At 39.2% G+C, this 17,257-nt stretch overlaps 2 protein-coding genes across 23 annotated transcripts; one reads left to right on the forward strand and one right to left on the reverse strand.

The window, feature by feature from the left end:
* Nucleotides 1-545: 545 nt before the first annotated feature.
* Nucleotides 546-6,100, reverse strand: LOC144992169 (F-actin-capping protein subunit alpha-1-like). Of its 2 annotated transcripts, none has more exons than XM_078947230.1 (10): nt 6,048-6,100; nt 3,142-3,205; nt 2,974-3,025; nt 2,798-2,861; nt 2,511-2,717; nt 2,341-2,420; nt 2,127-2,205; nt 1,969-2,040; nt 1,812-1,874; nt 546-1,403 (listed from the first exon to the last, which is right to left on the reverse strand). In XM_078947230.1, the coding sequence occupies exons 2-10, from the start codon at nt 3,179-3,181 to the stop codon at nt 1,263-1,265; spliced, it is 798 nt and encodes a 265-aa protein (XP_078803356.1). In that variant the 5' UTR covers nt 3,182-3,205; nt 6,048-6,100; the 3' UTR covers nt 546-1,262. The 2 variants fall into 2 exon arrangements, with proteins under 2 accessions (XP_078803356.1, XP_078803355.1); XM_078947229.1 differs by lacking the exon at nt 6,048-6,100 and adding an exon at nt 4,479-4,633.
* Nucleotides 5,557-16,983, forward strand: ncoa5 (nuclear receptor coactivator 5). 21 transcript variants are annotated; one of them, XM_078947201.1, is made up of 12 exons: nt 5,557-5,698; nt 6,701-6,759; nt 7,966-8,234; nt 8,431-8,538; nt 10,994-11,057; nt 13,012-13,218; nt 13,300-13,421; nt 13,504-13,636; nt 13,800-14,002; nt 14,087-14,291; nt 15,886-15,977; nt 16,062-16,983. In XM_078947201.1, the coding sequence occupies exons 3-12, from the start codon at nt 8,066-8,068 to the stop codon at nt 16,622-16,624; spliced, it is 1,866 nt and encodes a 621-aa protein (XP_078803327.1). In that variant the 5' UTR covers nt 5,557-5,698; nt 6,701-6,759; nt 7,966-8,065; the 3' UTR covers nt 16,625-16,983. The 21 variants fall into 21 exon arrangements, with proteins under 21 accessions (XP_078803327.1, XP_078803328.1, XP_078803329.1 ...); XM_078947202.1 differs by having other exon boundaries at nt 13,803-14,002; XM_078947203.1 differs by having other exon boundaries at nt 13,300-13,418.
* The last annotated feature ends 274 nt before the right edge of the window (nt 16,984-17,257 follow it).

The raw sequence follows: 17,257 nt of genomic DNA on the forward strand, positions 1-17,257 counted from the left end.
TTACGAGAGGACAACCGTTTCTTGAGTTAATAATAGAATAAAATGATAGCCGCGTGTTTGTGTAAACAAGGAATTAGGTAGTAAATTCAAGAAAAAGAACAGAAAGAATATGAATAAACACAGCTGATATGTCCTTTGTCGTCTTCCGTAGTTCACCATAGCTTAGTTGGAATTTTAAAATAAAAGTAGTCTTTGGGGATGGATAATATAATTTAGTGTTTAGTGAACTATTATTCAGATGTTATTTTAAACTTTGGAAAAAATTCTACCACGAGTGCAGTCCGGTTATAATTACGCCTAACCATTCAAAATATTTATTTTTCAAATGTTTTAATTTCAAACCATAAACATTAGAAACTTTATTTCTCATCTTAATTCATAAATATTTCTTAGCTTTGGCAAGAATAGTTATCTATTCTTTTCTTTTTTATTAATAGAACCAACTTATGTAATTGTAAACTCACACCTCAGTATTTATGTAGATTTGATATTAAAACAAAAGAAAAAACAGAAATGATCATAAAGGCACTTCAAAACATCATAAATTTTACATTTCTTTTTTGTGCAGTATTTTTATTTCATGAATAATAAATGTACTAACAGTTTGTATAAAAAATATAGTACAGGCTGAAGGCAGACACCTGGCAAAAGGACAACATACTTGATCAGTTGAGGATAGAGAAAAAAAAATCAACACCCCAAAAGGGAAAATAAAACCATTTATGCTTTGGCATACCTGCTGGTTTTTACCTCATAACTACAGGAATGCAGGGACAAATATTCATAATTTGACTGTCTTGATGCAAGTGAGTGTCTCAAGTCAGATAACAGTTTTAGTCAAGTCTTTACACAAATTTCCCACTTTTTATTACAAATAACCCAAAGAAAAACTGGAAGCACTCAAGGAATGACGTATGTTGTTAAGGAAATAATAGCAGAGTAACTAGTTAAAAACAGAAAAAAAGTCAGGATTCACTTGTGTCCTTTTGAAGCACTGAAGGAGTGGAGGACGTGCATATATTTCTGTTTATGTGAGAATCGGAATGATAGAGGCCCGCCAAACTTTCACAGTGTCACCAAAGGCAGAATTTGTAGAAAAATAAGGTTCACAGATGAGCATCAGTAACACTTCCAATTTAAATGAAGGCATCCCAACTCCATGCTATCAAGAACCTGGAACCCTCTGGAAAGATATATACAGTACATTAGGCTACATCAGCTTCTCTCTAACCATTGGGGCAAACCCTGACAGGCTTTTCCTTCTAGGCATTTTGCATCTCCTTGCCAATCTTGTAGCTAAGGATCTTGTTCCAGTCAATCTTAGTGCGGGTGACTGGAAGCTGTCTACGCAAGGCTTTGAATGTGGTGTCTGACATGGTCTGATAGTTCTCCGTGATGGCCATCTGAAAGAAGAAGAACATGTCCAAAATTGTTCAAGCTCACAGAAAAACACATCCTTATTGACAGGTGATTGCTTAAATGTGAGTTTTTACCCATATTCATGACTATTTGTTGACATTGAAAGAAATGAGGACAAATAAAAAACAACATTGTAGCAGAGTTTCATTTTGTTCTCTACATAGAAATACATACATTGCACAGACAAGTTCAGACATCAGTTTTTGGTAATTGATGTTACAGCAAAAAAGTTACAACTACAATTATGAGCGTTACCTTCTCAACTTCAAGAGAGAATCAATATTTCTGGGTTTACATGAGTTTTCAAAATGATTCAATGGTAGCACAGTTAGGAAACTATCAATCCTCTCACCCTGCTCTATTCCTTTTTGAAGAAAAGAACTTTGGCTTACCTGATATTCATTTTCTGCAGCCTTAATGAGGTTCACCAACTCCTTTGCAGTTTGGCTTTCGCTCTGTCCAAATAAATATGCGATTATTAAGCAAATACTTATAAAGCACAAAAAAAGAAAGAAATATTATTAATAGAATGAACACTCAAGGCCTTACAGTGACAGTCAGTGATTCCTGTACATCTTTATGGCTGACCAGCTGCACATTCCCATCTTCATAATAATGCACCTAAAATAAAAGAAATACATGAGGGCCCAGCAACACAATAAAACAACTTTTATGTCAAAGTCTTCATGGTATCCACATCAAAATACCTGAACTTTTAGGACTCCAGTCACGTGTGCTGTAGACTGGGAGATACTGAACTTCCATTCAGACCTGTAGCGACCATTCCTGTAAGCACAATATGTAAAATGTTTATTTTTAAAAGCTTTAAGGTAACACTGGTAACAACAATGAAACAATCATTTTCTAAAGTCTGAACTGAAGTAGGAAGTGAGTAAAAAATAAATAAAAATCCTCACTTACCAGAAGTTCTTGGGCTCAAACTGATGGCCTTCAATACAAACGATAATGGTCTTCTGACCATCGATGGTCTTTGCATAAACCTGAAGCAGATAAAACAGGACGATTGGGTGACCTTTCTTGTGTACTGCTGAGCTTGTCAGCTACGTTGTAGATTTGCAAAGTGCTCTCACTGTGCAGACTCCACTGGTGTAGTGATCCTTGACATAGGCCCGGAGAGCTGAATCACAGGCATCTCTCCAAGACCTGAGGGCAGGCTCGCCCTCGTGAGGCTGGGGGTCACTCGCCTCCTTTCTCAGGTGGTCGAACTTGAATGAGATCTTGTTGTGTGGATCAAAAAAGCGCCCGTTTCCTAAGTCGCCATGTTCGGTTATAAGAACCTACAAGGGGAAAAAAAGTATGTTAAAAATCAATGGATAAAAGATCAATGAAAACATTGTTAATATAAACAGATGTTTACCGGATCTTCATATCCATTGATTTTTGCACCGGTGAACTGATCCATATTGTACTGAGCAAAGGCACTGCATGAAAGAAGATGATACATGTATCTTTTTGTAAAAGTATTCACAATAATAATAATAAAAACCTAGATTCTTTTTATTTAACAATTGGTGAAAAAAAGAAAAGACTTACTGCGCTGCCCCCTCCCTGAGAAGACTATCATTGTTGAGCAGTATTCGCACATCTGACAAATATTCGCATATAATAAGCATCTTTGTTCAATACAGCACTCCAGAAATAAAAGCAGAAAAAATTAAACACATTTGAATGAAAACATACAGTAAATGTATAAACACTTACCATTAAAGACTTCATTGAACTCCCCTGGAGGAGCATGCATCACAAAATTTGCTGCAATTCGGACCTGCAAGTTATTGAAACAGACATTAAAGTCCCACTCCGATCACCTTTTGATCCATTTTAAAATCATTCCCAGTGGTCTTTTAATTAGGATGATGCCATTTTTTTGCCAAATTAAAAAACAAAACACACGAGGACATAGTTTCTGCAGAGCAGCAGGAGTTCATTACAAATTCACCTCAGAGTTGTGGACAGGACTGTTGGTACGACTTCCTATTATTTATCTGTTTACACTCTCTCTTGCTAGCTTACAGCCCCAACCTAACATTAGTGGTGCAACAAAAATGGTGAGCAATGCTGGAGCTTTGCAGCTGTACAGCTTTGAGACCAAATGTGGTCCTAGACGAGGAAGACGAAGACGTGCATGGATCCATTTGCCTGCAGGTGGAAAGATATGGGGCGGAGCAGGAAGCTTGTGGACCACCGATTCTACCGCATACGTCACAGCTACAAGCTTTTTCAAACTGCACCCCCCCCCCCCCCATCTGCACCTGATTCACAATGATTTCAATAACTAAATACTCTAAAACACAGATTTAATTGAACTGTTCTTTATATTTCCTCCATCATGAGAAAAATGCCACAAGAATATGTAAGAAAAAACAAAACATTACCATTTCCAAAAGACTTGGTTTTCAACTTTAAACCTTAAATTAGCAACTATGTTTATGATGGTGCAAGCAGTTGCACAGTCGTGGTGTGGCGGCCTGATGCAGGCAGTCAAATCAGCCACCAAAAGGCCAAGTCACCCTGATCATCTGCAGCGTTTTGGACGCAAAACTTGCTTTTTGAAACAACTACAATAAAAAAAAATTATTTTGGTACGACTTTACGTAACTCTTTCTGTTAAGAAAGCCAGTGTAAAATAAGCGAAACGTAAACTGGGTGTGGATGGTGGTTTGCTCCGATGCTGTCATTATCCCCAACTATGTAGGAAGTAGCCCTACTTCCCCTCATTTAGCTTTAGCGAAGCTCGCTTTATTAATTCTTTTTACGTACTTAAACTTCGTGCATATCCAGTCCTCACACAAATCTAAGTCATGTAATAAATGACAAAGCGACTTGATATTATAACACAGATCAATTCAAACTGCAAGGACTAGCAAGCAACGTTCCACTAAAGCTGTAGTCTTGGTTTTTTAAGCTAGCTCGGCTCTACCAGCACTTATGCTCTTCCTTGTTAATTCGGGTTTTACAGACTCTGCCCGGTCCCGTTGTTACAAACAAGTCCTTTATACAACCATACATGTTTCTGTATGTGTTTGTTTGAATAATACCTTCTCCTCTTCGCCGAGCTCTTCGAAATCTGCCATCTTAAGTCGATGAACCCTTTTATATATATGTATCTGGATGAAGCCTAAAGAAAGCGACTGTGAACGCAGGTTGCCAGGTATGATTTATCCCCCTCAAACTCACAGCATCCTTTGCGGAAGTTTAGAAAATGACGGAAAGCCAGCGACTTGTGCACACAAATAGTTCCTGCGGTTTACAGCCATAAAGTTACAGGGTGGTTGTAAAAAAATTTCTTACATTTTAGATCATCCTACTAATTTCTAAAATGGTTTAAATTTCATTACGTAAAAAAACGTTTCTCTTAGACCAACGGGGGAAATAGGCCCATTTTATAACAGTAAGCGGAAACAGACAACATCATTTCCCAACATGGCAACTCATCTGGTTTTTAAAAATGTTTTCGACCCTAATGTAGTTTAAAAGAAAAACGTTAAATTCATGTATCAGAATTTGAAAAAGAAGCTAATTTCAATTTTAGACTTCTAACCTTAAATCCAGTTCTTAAAAATGGGAGATTTTCCTTTTTTATGCTTGAATACTGCGAAAGGGTCTGTTCGGCAACCTTCGACTGTGATTATCTGGTTGAAGAACATTTGACATTTGAAATCAAATTTTGATTTAATTTCAGTTAGATCTATGTATTGATGACAGACATTTTTTAGATTGTTGCAGACTAATTTAAGAGACTCTGTGCGCTCCACCATTCTCGCACAGTGTACCCTTTCTAATACTAAGCAAATGTTTTGCTATAAATCTAATCTTCTTGCGTCGCAATGTTTTTTAGTTATTGACCAACTCCAAAAGGTGCTAACATTTGTTTTTACGTAATACATTTATGGGGAAATTCTTTTCCCCCCCTTTATATTTCAATGTTTTTTCCCTGCACAAAAACAAACAAATAAATATACAATAAGTTTATTGATATCATAATATTGATATCATTATAGTAACAATGTCATATACAAAGCAATGTTTTACTAAAGGGGGAAGCAAGGCTTTGCAGTTCCAGTTTAGAAACACTCCTGAATGGTTCTTTGGAAAAGAAAGCAGATTCCTGCATTACAGCTTTCTGTTTCAAAGACAGAGTGAAAAGATACGGGGGCGCATGCGCAATGCGCATTCATCGTCAAAGGTTGCAAGCTAGCACGGAGCTCCGCGCTTGTCTGTGGCCTCAGACAAAAGGGAAATACAATTGAAGTTGAAGGTAAATACACGCGTGCTTCTTTATATGCAGATTTGCAATACATGTTTCACCTACAGCTTGTAAATAAATTGTAGCTAAATTATTTAGTCTTAAACCTTTGATGACGCCAATTCGTAGTAGCTAACAGTCAAGCTAGCCTAGCTCAAACGTTGAGTCAACGAATGAGATTAGCGACAATACTATCAAAAACGAGCCAGCTTTATAATATTGTTAAAGGCGAAGATCTTTTTTAGATTTTTTTTTTGAAACCCGAGTATTTATTTTGTTTGGTTCTTGTTAACCACACTCCGTTGCTTGAACCATGCCATAGCAGAAAAGCACGGAGTCCATATTGAAAGCAATCACCTACCTAGGACGGAGTAAGCTAACATCACCGCAAGAGAGAGTTCACTTGTATGTGACAAACCTTTATTGATATGTTTTAGGTTACGTCACCTCAATAATTAGATTAACCACACGTACACTAACTGATTGAAAGAATATAACAATATAATATACTGTTTAGACGCGGGGAAATTGTATTTCTTTACTTATGAATGCAAATAAATCATGGCTTTGCCTATTACGACTTAACTAGAATAATAACTTCATGAACCGCCGTTTCATAGAAGATGGTCATTAACAAAGAATTCTAAGATTAACTTGTGTTAATTGATATTTTCTCTTTTGCTTTATGGTATAGCCAAGTTATAGCAATTTTTATATTATTGATTTTTTTTTTCCCCCTTTTTCTTGCACACGTCCAATTTCTCCTTCATTTTATGGTTTCACCTGTTTTGGGTTAATCTTTTTTTTGTTTTGACGAAGTTTTGTTAGTAATGGACTAAAAAAAAAAAGTAAAGGTAATTTTAGCATTTTACCTGAGTATAAAATATGAAATATCATGCATGTTAAAGCAAGGCTTTAACTTTAATTTAAAATGTCATTTCAGACCAAAACATTTTCTAAATGCTTAATCACAACATTTTTACAACTTACTGTTAATGTTTTTTTGGGTTTCAGACGTTTGGGTGTTGAGAACAGAAAGACTTTCAATCCGGAACAAACAGGCTCAACTTAAGGTAAGTAAAGGACTACTTCCAAGAATACACATAAACTATATAAATCATTTAAAAAGCTTGACATTAAAAAAACAACAACAACGTTTTATTTATTTATTTATTTTTACTGTATATTTGGTATATATTTGTAAGTTTGGTATTCTTCATAACAATTTTGAATGGCGGCATGTATTTAATAATTAACACTAAACTTTATCCTGAGTTTTAATCTTGTTTCTGATTTGATATTTATACATTTCCACATGTTGGTGCGGACAAATTCCATTCACTGTAATCGTTCTTTTTTTTTTCTTTCTGTCCAACTTAAAGGACAGATTGTGTAACTTATCTGCCAAAAAAAAGCTGATTAATTAACAAAATAAACTTTAGTTCTAAATATGCAAAAGGGGTTTCTACAAAATCTGTCGATTTTAAACAAGGAGTCTATTTGCTTCGCTGCTGGACTGGAAAATGGGGAATAAACAAAAGAAATAAAATTTCCGAGGTGTGCAATCTATAGTGTGCACCAACAAGTAACTCCAATATTCTCAAATCCATATGATATTTATTTTACTGCCTACCTGTGCTATTTGCTTGCTCAAGTGTGGGTTTAAGAGGTTTGCATTTTTTAATGCAATATTGTAGGATTTTTTTAAGATGCATTCGCAAAGCAGAGACATGAATCTTCTCTTTTTTTATATTCGAACCTTTTCATGAAAGCTTTCAGTTATATTTTCCACTTTGATATTCTCCCTTTTCTTCCAGTAACTTTTCTTTACCTGTCGCTTGGTTCATAAAACTTTATATCTGAAATAAAATACATTTCTGTTCAACTAAAAACATCAAAAGGGAAATAAAAAATAAAATCCTAAATGTGTTCTGAATCTGTTTTTCCTGATCTTCTTCATATATCTAGTGAATTTCTTTTTTTTTCTAAGATACAATTCTTCTTTCACCAAAGAGTTTTTGAAGTGTTTTGTGAAAAAATGAGCAATTTACTAAAATGATATTGTCATTTTGTTGTATAAATTGGAACACATTGTTTAAAAAAAAACTTGAACTCACTTTAGTCACACCATATTTGTGGTGCAAACTTAAAAAACAAAACCCACAAAGAACTTGCATCTTAACAGAATTTGTTTTGTTTATTTTTTGCACGTTTCCCTCCTCTAAACTCCTTATCCTTAAAAGAATTTGATTCTCTCCTAACTCACTGACATGTTACAGGACCGTGGACGCTTTAAAGACATTTATTTCCAAACCACTCAACCCTTTTCAAGCATTTGAGGGACACGAAGAAAGAAATCGCTAACGTTGGGATCTAGTCATGTCTCACAGAAGAAGCCGCAGCCCGTCGCCGGGGCGATTTTCACGCACCTGCAGCAGTAACGATCCTCGAGATTTGGAAAGAAGGATTTTTGTTGGGAATTTGCCAACTTCTGACATGGAAAAAAAGGATTTGGAAGACCTGTTCAGCCCATATGGCAAGATAATCGGTTAGTACACATAAACAATACGTCGGCAATTTAAACTCTTGACCGTATATCGCAGGGAGGATGACCTTGCATGCTTCAGCAGTTGCAACATTGTGTGGAACTACCAATACAAAGTTATAGAATATAGAAATGTTAGAAACAGGCATCAAAATGTTCTTCAGAATGGTTTCTGCCACCTAAAATATTCCTCTTCCAGGCGTATCCTTGTTTCGCGGGTATGGATTTGTTCAGTTTGAGCGTGTTGAGGAAGCTGAAGCTGCAAGAGCGGCTCAAAAAGGCCGACTATATAAAGGTTACAAAATAGGTAAGCTTCACCTGTAGAAAGTGTCATTTTTACAGCCCAGGAGGATTCATTTGTCCTGCTGGGGGAACCACAAAACCAACTTAAAATGAAAGCATTTTTTATTAAACTGATTTGAAACTTCTTTTTTTTGGCTGCATGTGAATTGTTCTTGATGGATGGCTTTTGATGTTAAACATGCAGTTTTTATGAAATCCTCTCCATATTTAGTTCTTTGTGATAAGAGTAACCCGCTAAGACCGAATGCAATGCCTGTAGACATGTTTAAGAAGATTAGGAAAAATTTGGCTTCCCGAGAATTGCAAGTTTATTACAACATTAGAAGAGATGCATGATAATATCTATACATTGTTTGTACCAGCAGATAATGTAAAAAATCGAATTCTAAATATTTGTGACCCAAATGTTTTTGGCCAATAGATCACACAGATGTAGTTGTCCTTTGCTTCTACAGCTGTGATGATTTTAGACCCACAACTGTCTCTTTTTACTGTTTACACAGTAAATGAAGCTCGGCTGTAGCTTCAAGTCTTTACCAAAAAGCCTTTTAACTAAGTGAACATCATTGCGCCGTTGACCTTCAAATTCGCCCGTTGAATGACTCCGCCCACCTCAACCTTGTGTGAGAAACTGCCCATCGGGCAGGACAAAGCTTTGAGTCCATCCATGTGCCAATCAAAACCACTCCCTTTTAATGTCAATTTGAGCTGTAATAAGATCCAAACAAAAGACTTAAAAAGGTTCCCTCTAATGTTATGAATAGGAAATATACATCAAAGATTTTGGCAGAAGCCTTTGTAAAATTGAACTTTTTAGGACAGCAGTCGATGGACATTTCCTCCCTACTGACACCAGCCTCCAGTGGTCATTTGAGGAACTACAACATTGGTTTACACATTTACATTTGATTTGCATCAAATTTGGGAATGTAAGGTAGAGGTTTGAAGCAAGGCACCGAATGGGGGAAAAAAACGAATAAAAGTTGGTTGCGATTCTCTTTTTGTGTAAAACTGAAAACAGTTTTGTTTGAAAATGCCTCTAGACATCCACCTTTGATTATTTACCTCACCTACTTCTATTTTACTGAACTTTCATATTTTTACTACATCTACTGATTACCAAAATCCAGAAATGATGCTTCTGTTTGACAAAAGGTAAAAAACTCCAAGTACAGAAACAAATCCTGAAGCTTACCTTCCTTGTAGACGTCAGAACCACGTCCCTTCAGTGAAAGAACACACAGCCACAGATGCACAGAATGAGTAGTTTGCAAGGAAAAACAAAGGTTTAAATTCAAAATTCAAAAGATTGACCTTCAGCAGAGATTCCACGAGTGGTCTCATGTCAGTTAAAGTGGAATGGATTCAGACGTGACGGATCAGATTGCAGAACAGTAAATAAAAACCTGGATTACAAATTTTTTTTTTTTAAATAACTGACTTTACTTAAGTAATTTCCTTATGCTTTTTTAGGGAACTGTTTGATTATTAAGTTGGATATAATATATTATAAAATCCTGGCATATCTGACACAAGCAAATATGTAACATTGCATATTACATTGAACTTGCAAGTATAATTTTTTTTTCAGTGAATATGATTGTTTCACAGAGTGGCTTGCATTAGAGACCCAATAGTATCCCCCGGCTCTATGCTGACACCATTACACCAGTGTTCCTGGTTTCTCTGGAACACCATAACTGGTTCTACAATAGTCAATGTGCACTATAGTTTACATATTTGATCAAAGTTTCTTATAAGGTTAACCAAAGTTTTCCTTTCAAAAACCACAGAGGAAAGTTCTATCAAGTATGAAAGGTTTTCCAGAAAGTATCCAGCTTTCTGGAGGGTTGTAGCAAACTTGGGCTGCATTTGGTCTTATTGGGTTATTTAATGGAAAAAAAAGGGAGGGGGGCAGTATTTTGTCTCAAATACTTAACATATATTTGGAGCTGTTGTTCTTTAGCTAATATTCTGCTTGAAAGAAAATGTGAATCTTTGACTTGATTTCAATTTGTTATTTAAGCTGCTACACAAGTTTACATTGCAAATAAACAAGTAGTATTGCTCTCTTCAAAATGTAACGGTGTCCTATTTTATTTGCAAAAATTGTTTTCGGAAGATTTGACGTGTCTTAAGACTGTACATCTGTGATTTCCAATTTTTCCATTTTGTTTTCCACAATTTTTCTAAACGTTTCTCCATCGCGCTGCTAATTACCTGCAAAATTTCAAGAGAAAAGAGAAACGGCACTTCTTCTTGCTAACTCGCTTTACCCGGCAGACAGCTGAGTCGGCTGCATTTTGTTCCTCGCCCAGTTTGGATGATCTCACTTTGAGCCTGGCACTTTATTTCTTTTGGATCGTGAAGTTGTGGAGCGGCCACTCATTTTGCGTGAGCAGCTTTGGCTGATCTACCTGTCACTGTAATGTTCAACGTTTGGATTGATTTATTTTCAGATGTAAATATGGCAGTGGAGCGACGGCAAGCTAAACCTCTATCCCAGCAGAGCCCACCACGAAGGTAAAGTAACGCGAAAAGGGTGTGAAGAACTACCATCGTCTCTACGTGTCGGTAAAAAGCGTATTTGACCTTTTCCTGACCACTTCTTTCCACCAGTCAAGACGAGCAAAAAGGAGCGGATGTGTCATTAGCTAAGAACATTTCATAAAGCGCTTGATGAAATACTTCTAAGTAGGATTTCCTGATGTGCTGAAATAAAGAAGAAAGAAAAATCTGTGCAGTTTAAAGTGTCTGTTTCCAAGATTCTGAGACTCTGTCAGAAACATGTTCTTCAGGCTGTTTCTGTCCTGCTCGGCCGATCTCGCGAAATGTCTGAAGAAGGTACAAATCTAAGCTCTTACGTGCAGATCATTCAAGTTCATGTTTGCTTTGACCAGGTCCTAACATCAAGGTCACTTTATTTATTCCAGAAGCTGTTTGAACCATTTGTGAAGAGGTTGTAGGCTTTTTATGTAGAAACAAACAAACAAACATTAAATTTGCTAAGACTTTTTTCTCCTTTAAAAAAAAAAAAGAAATCTGCTCTTGTTCATTTATTCTCAATGTCTGATCACATTTTTGTACCTAAAGAGGTAGAGGTCAGTAGAAACCTGCTGGACTTGAACTAGTTTCCAGTTTTCATGGTTGCAGATGCGTTTGCACCTGTTGGTTTCTTCTTAAGGGGGTTTTAACCTCTACCGTTTATTTGCTATTCTGCTTTATATCATCAGCTTAATTGGCTTGATTCTTTGTTTCTAAAGTGATGTAAAGAACACAGAAAGGAGCCAGCTGACATCTTCATAGTTGATGTCTTTCAATCTTAGTTTGGTTTGGACACCTCAGGATTTTAGAGGCGGCGTCCTGCAGCTACTCACCTTACTGTGTAGATGTTAGTGTGAGGCTGGAAGCTCACTGGATTTTCTAAACACAGCTTCTGCATTTTGTCTTGGTTTTTCTCAAAAGGTGATTTACTGTGTTATTCAATTCTATTTATTTGCATTTACATATTTTACTTTGTCTTGACACGTAAGATCTTAGAGGTGCGATGAGTTGTACTTTCATTTCAAAGACCGGATCAATTCCCATGCTGTTTTCTTTATTCAACATTCACCGGGATAACAGCTGCCCTAAACCCAAACGTTTAATGTAGTGAAGCTATAACAAAGACATTTACATTATACAAGAAAACAGCTTATTTTCTTCTTTGACCTCTTCAACTAAAAACAACCGAAAAAACATTCTCTGCGCAGCGCGCACCTGTCCATAACTGAAATCCCTCCAAACAATCGTCCCGAGTGCGTACATGTGATACAAACCACGGGAATGGATCTTTCACCAACGCGACTCCATCGTACCTCAAGCGGTCAACACGGAAATCTTTTTGATTGCTAGCTTTGACCTTCATACTCCGTCTCCCGCTTGCGGCAAAGGCTTACATGACCACGCGTCGGTAAAAAACCTGCTTCGGATGCATTTGAGTTCATGGGCATAGAATGGATGCCAACCTACACCGATTTGGTTGCATCTAGATTTTAATGGTGTAAAATATTCCAATGCCTCAATGAAAGATGGGAAGGGGGTTACTTATTTCATATTTTACAGTTTGCAATTCTATTTCCTGGCTTTGAGGTCAAACCTGCATTCTGCTCCCTTTGAGTGGTTGAATTAGATAAAATACTTTCTCGAAAAATGTGTCAGACAAGACTTCAAAGTCTGCTCTCTGGCTGAATGTGTGGATCAAAGGTTGGCTATTCCAAAGGACAAAGCCAAAATTTCCTAAACTATAAAAAATTTAAGTGCAAGCAAATGGTTTGAAATGGGGACAAATATTTTTTCTTTCCATGTCTTTATTTGTTACATTTCTTTTTCATGAATGGAGTCTTGTTCTTGCCAATAAGCACAAGCTCTTCATATTGCAGTACCGTGACGAGACTGTTCCTACTGTTCTTGGACTAATCCATCGTATTCCCCTCAGGGCTCCCTACAGCAAAGATCCTCGGCCTCGATCACGCTCCCCTGTGTACGGACGTGACGGACGCGAACCCCGGGACAGTCGAGATGCCAGGGACTCCGGTAGAGAGCCAAGACCAAGTAGCCACTCTCGTGACCCGGATTACCGGTACCGCAGCTCTGAGAGCCGAGACAAAGACCTCAGGGCCGATCCACGGGATCCGGCCTACAGGTGACTGACATCCACTGAGCTCATTGGCTTTGAGTTATGAATGGATTTGAAACTTAATGGAAGTTAAAAACATAATTTCAGCAGGGAGGACTACGACCGATACTACCGCAGTAGCAGTGCTGCGGAGGACTACTACAGGAGAAAGGACGACGCCTACAGGGATCCTTACGCGGATCCTTGGAATGGTCGCCGTGATCCAGGTGGTGCGTATAGTACAGCTTTTAGTCTTTTTAGTAAAAGTAGATGATGATCTGTGACTCCGCTGACCCTCCTCTCCTGATTCAGTAACCGATCGTGTTCGTCCAGAAGAGCGTCGGCGTAATGAACTGTACCGGCAGTACTACGAAGAGCTTCAGCGGCGCTACGACACGGATCGCCCCGTTGACTGTTCAGTGATTGTGGTCAACAAGGCGCAGAAGTAAGTTCACTGTCCGTGATGTACTGAGGTAAAGGTTCAATCTCAACATGGAACGGTTTCATTTCATACTGCTCCTGTGTGTGTGTGTGTGTGTGTGTGTGTGTGTGTGTGTGTGTGTGTGTGTGTGTGTGCGCGCTCTTCTACTTTGCTTCCAAAACAACTGTAGGGAGTATGCGGAGACGGTTGGGCGGAAGGTCCGCGATTTGGGGATGGTGGTGGATCTGATCTTTCTGAACACAGAAGTGTCTCTCACTCAAGCACTAGAGGATGTGGGCCGCGCCCGCACTCCATTCGCCATCATCATTACCCAGCAGCACCAGGTGCACCGCTCCTGCACTGTCAACATCCTGTTTGGAACCCCTCAAGGTAACAAAATGAGACGTGTCAAATCCAAAAAGGGCGGAGTAGACCTTTTGTCATGCTCACACTCCTGTGCTCTTGTTGTCGTAGAGCATCGAAATATGCCCATGCAGGATGCCATGATGCTGGTGGCCCACAATTATGACACCTACAAGGTTGAAAACCGGGAAAAAGAGCGAGAGGAGATCGCCAGAAAAGCTGCCAAGATGGCAGATGACGTCCTGCTCAGAGAGCCTGACAGGGAGAGCCACCCTGTGTCTGTGCTCACAGCCATCACACTGCTGTCTGAAAACAGGTATCATGTTCACTCTCACAAACACCACTTCATCAGCGTAGCTGTAGTCAGCTGTCACTCCAGCTGTCTGCAACTCAGAAAGAGGTTGGAAGAGGACGCTGCAGCCGGATGGATTGAGCCACACTAGTGTGCCCCTCAGAAAAATGGCCGTCAGCTTCATTAAGCTCCGTTTTGACCCAGTGTTGATTCTAATAGGAAATAATAACCCGTCTTGGTTTGAGGTTTTACAGCTGATAGAAAGCCCATCAGGGAGCTGAACACACACTGACTGAATAATATTTCCTCAACTGGTCATTAATCGTCCCGCGCTTCATTGAAGTGATCCCACGATTAACATCTGCTCCTGCTGGTTTATACTCCGCCAATCACAAAATTAAACGTTCTTCTGGTCCAAGAAATTCTACCCAAAATAAGTTGTAGAGTGGAGAACAGCTGACAAGATGACTTTTTGACATTTTGATTCTGAATTGAGTTCAGTCCTCCACCTCTCCTGCACTGCTCCACTTCTGCCGTCACCGGAACCGTGCTTTAAAAACCTGAAGGCCCTGCTTCAACGCAGCACACCTGGTGTGGAACAGACGTCAAAGCCCCTTCAGGGTCTGCAGACGGCTTCATTTCTTCCTGCGGTTCTCCGTTCATCTTCTCTTTGCTCTCATTTAATTGAAGTCTAGAGTGAAAATGACTTTAATACTCATGTTAGCATTTGCGCGTTAATTAGCCTTAAATCAATTATTATTATGATTATAGTTGGTGTGGAACCTTTTTGGAAGGAAAAATGAAATTGAATAAACATTAGTCCCAGTTTTAAACCTGTTAACTTTAAGGTCCACTTCCTGCTTTTATACTTGTATAGTGTTTCCTCGTTCTATTGTGAATCATCTTTCAGGGTCCAAGATATTTTTGTAACCCTTGTGCTATCCTAGGAACAGTAAAAATAACTCATATTTCATTAAAATTTGTTCTTTAGTGTGCCAAAGGTAATATATTATCATATGTATATGTACATAGTTTACTCTGAAAGGCTTAAAAAAAGCATGATATACTGTATATAGGCCATTGAAAACATTTCTGAAGCAGTAACATGAAAGCAGTCAACTTCGCTTGTAACCCTTGTGCCATCCTAGGCACTTTAACATTGGGAGTTGGGTCATCTAGACCCACTAGACAGTGATCTGAACCTTTTTTCTTCAATGATTTGTGATCTTCACTGGTGTCCATGGATTACATGAAATCTTCCCACCTTTATCCACCTTTGTCATGGTAGGGAGAACACGTCAATGTAAGGGGGGGGTCATAGGATAGCACAAGGGTTAATGCAACTTTGAATGCTATTCTTTTAGTTCTGGATCCTGATTGGCTGTTGAGCTTGTCAATCAATCTCCCCCTGTGCCGTGTCTCTCTAGTTAAATGATGTTATTTACACGTTTAAATGATTTCAAAGAACAAGAGTTTTCAAGGGCCTCTCCAGCTCGAGGGCGTCCTAACCCTGCCTTTAATGGCGCCACTTTGAAACCACAAGTTTCTAATGACTTCAGTAGAAACACAAATACTGCATTCAAAGGTTGAGTGGTTGACGTCTGCTGTGGTTTTTCAGGTTTTTAACCCCTGAAGAACTGGACGTTCTCATTGCGTATCTAAAGGACAAAAGGGTTCGCCTCGTACGAAGTGTTGGAGACCCTCTTGCAGGTAGATTGTGACCGGAGTAAATGTGGTAATAAAACATGTTTGGTGAAGCTTTAAATCGGTTTCCTGCTGCTGGTTTTGCTGCAGGCCACATCGGTGCTCCTTCAGGAGTTCACCTCGACGGTCCGGCATCTTCTGCAGGAATCCCGGCTTCCTCCGCTCTTCCCTCCCAGCAGCCCAGCCACCACAGTCTGTCGGCCGTCTCCAGCGCGTCTGCTAACCCCAGTCATCAGCAGGAGCTGCAGGCCAAAATCCTCAGTCTGTTCAACAGCGGCTCCGGGCCCCTGACAGCCGCCGGGAGCCTTTCCTCTGCCAACCCGCAAGCTCATTCCTACAGCTCTCTGGGGCCCTCTTCCTCCCAAATTCCTTCCCGCCCTGCCATGCCCGGGGCCCCCACCACAGCATCACAGGCCTACAGCGTCCCATCGGCCCGCCTGCCTGCAGCACTCGGAGCTCAGAGGGCCCCTGTGGCGACTTCAGGCATCAACTTTGACAACCCCAGTGTCCAGAAAGCTCTGGATACCCTCATTCAGAGTGGACCGTCTCTCAACAACCTGGTGGGCTCTGGAGCCTCTCAGCAAACCTCCTCGAGAGCAGCTCCGAGCATGGGGCAGGTCCCAGCCATGTCCATGTATTCCCGACCCTACTGATGAGCTGGGAGGAGTTAGTGCGCCCCCCGCAGTGCTAGAAATAGACACCACACCTGTGAGTGATGGGATTTCCCAGCTCTGTATCAGTAACCCTTTTTTTTAAACGTGTTTTTTTTTTTTTCCCTCCCATTAATATTGTTGTTTAAATTGAACGATGGGTTCAGACTGCTTGATTGTATTTTCAGTTGTTTGGCTGAAAACTTTCAGTCTTTTTACAAGTGAGTCTTTGAGCAAATGAAGTTTGGTTTCAGATTCAAACCAGTGACGCTTTTTATAGTTTCCTCCTGTTTTATTTGTACTTTAGTTGTTGTGAAAATGGGCCGTAATTAAAAACTCCACACACGTTTGATGTAATAAAATGGTATTGGTTTATTGCATTTTGTGCTGACAAATCTATAAAATGGAATGGGGGTCGCCAGAAGCCAGAGAAAAGCATTTGTTATGCAAGATAAAACTACATTTTCCTCATTTTTTTTAAATGTACTATGAATCACAAGAGAGAATAATACAGGTTCTTTTATTTTAGAATATTGAACTTACACTGACACAGAAAAGAAACACCTCCACACTATTTATTTACACATAGCCCCTCCCACCCTCGCCCGTAACCACCCCCCTGCTCCCAGCAGTTCC

This window comes from Oryzias latipes, chromosome 5 (genome assembly GCF_053564925.1).
Source record: "Oryzias latipes strain Hd-rR chromosome 5, Olatipes_Hd-rR_3.1".
Classification (NCBI taxonomy): Eukaryota; Metazoa; Chordata; class Actinopteri; order Beloniformes; family Adrianichthyidae; genus Oryzias; species Oryzias latipes.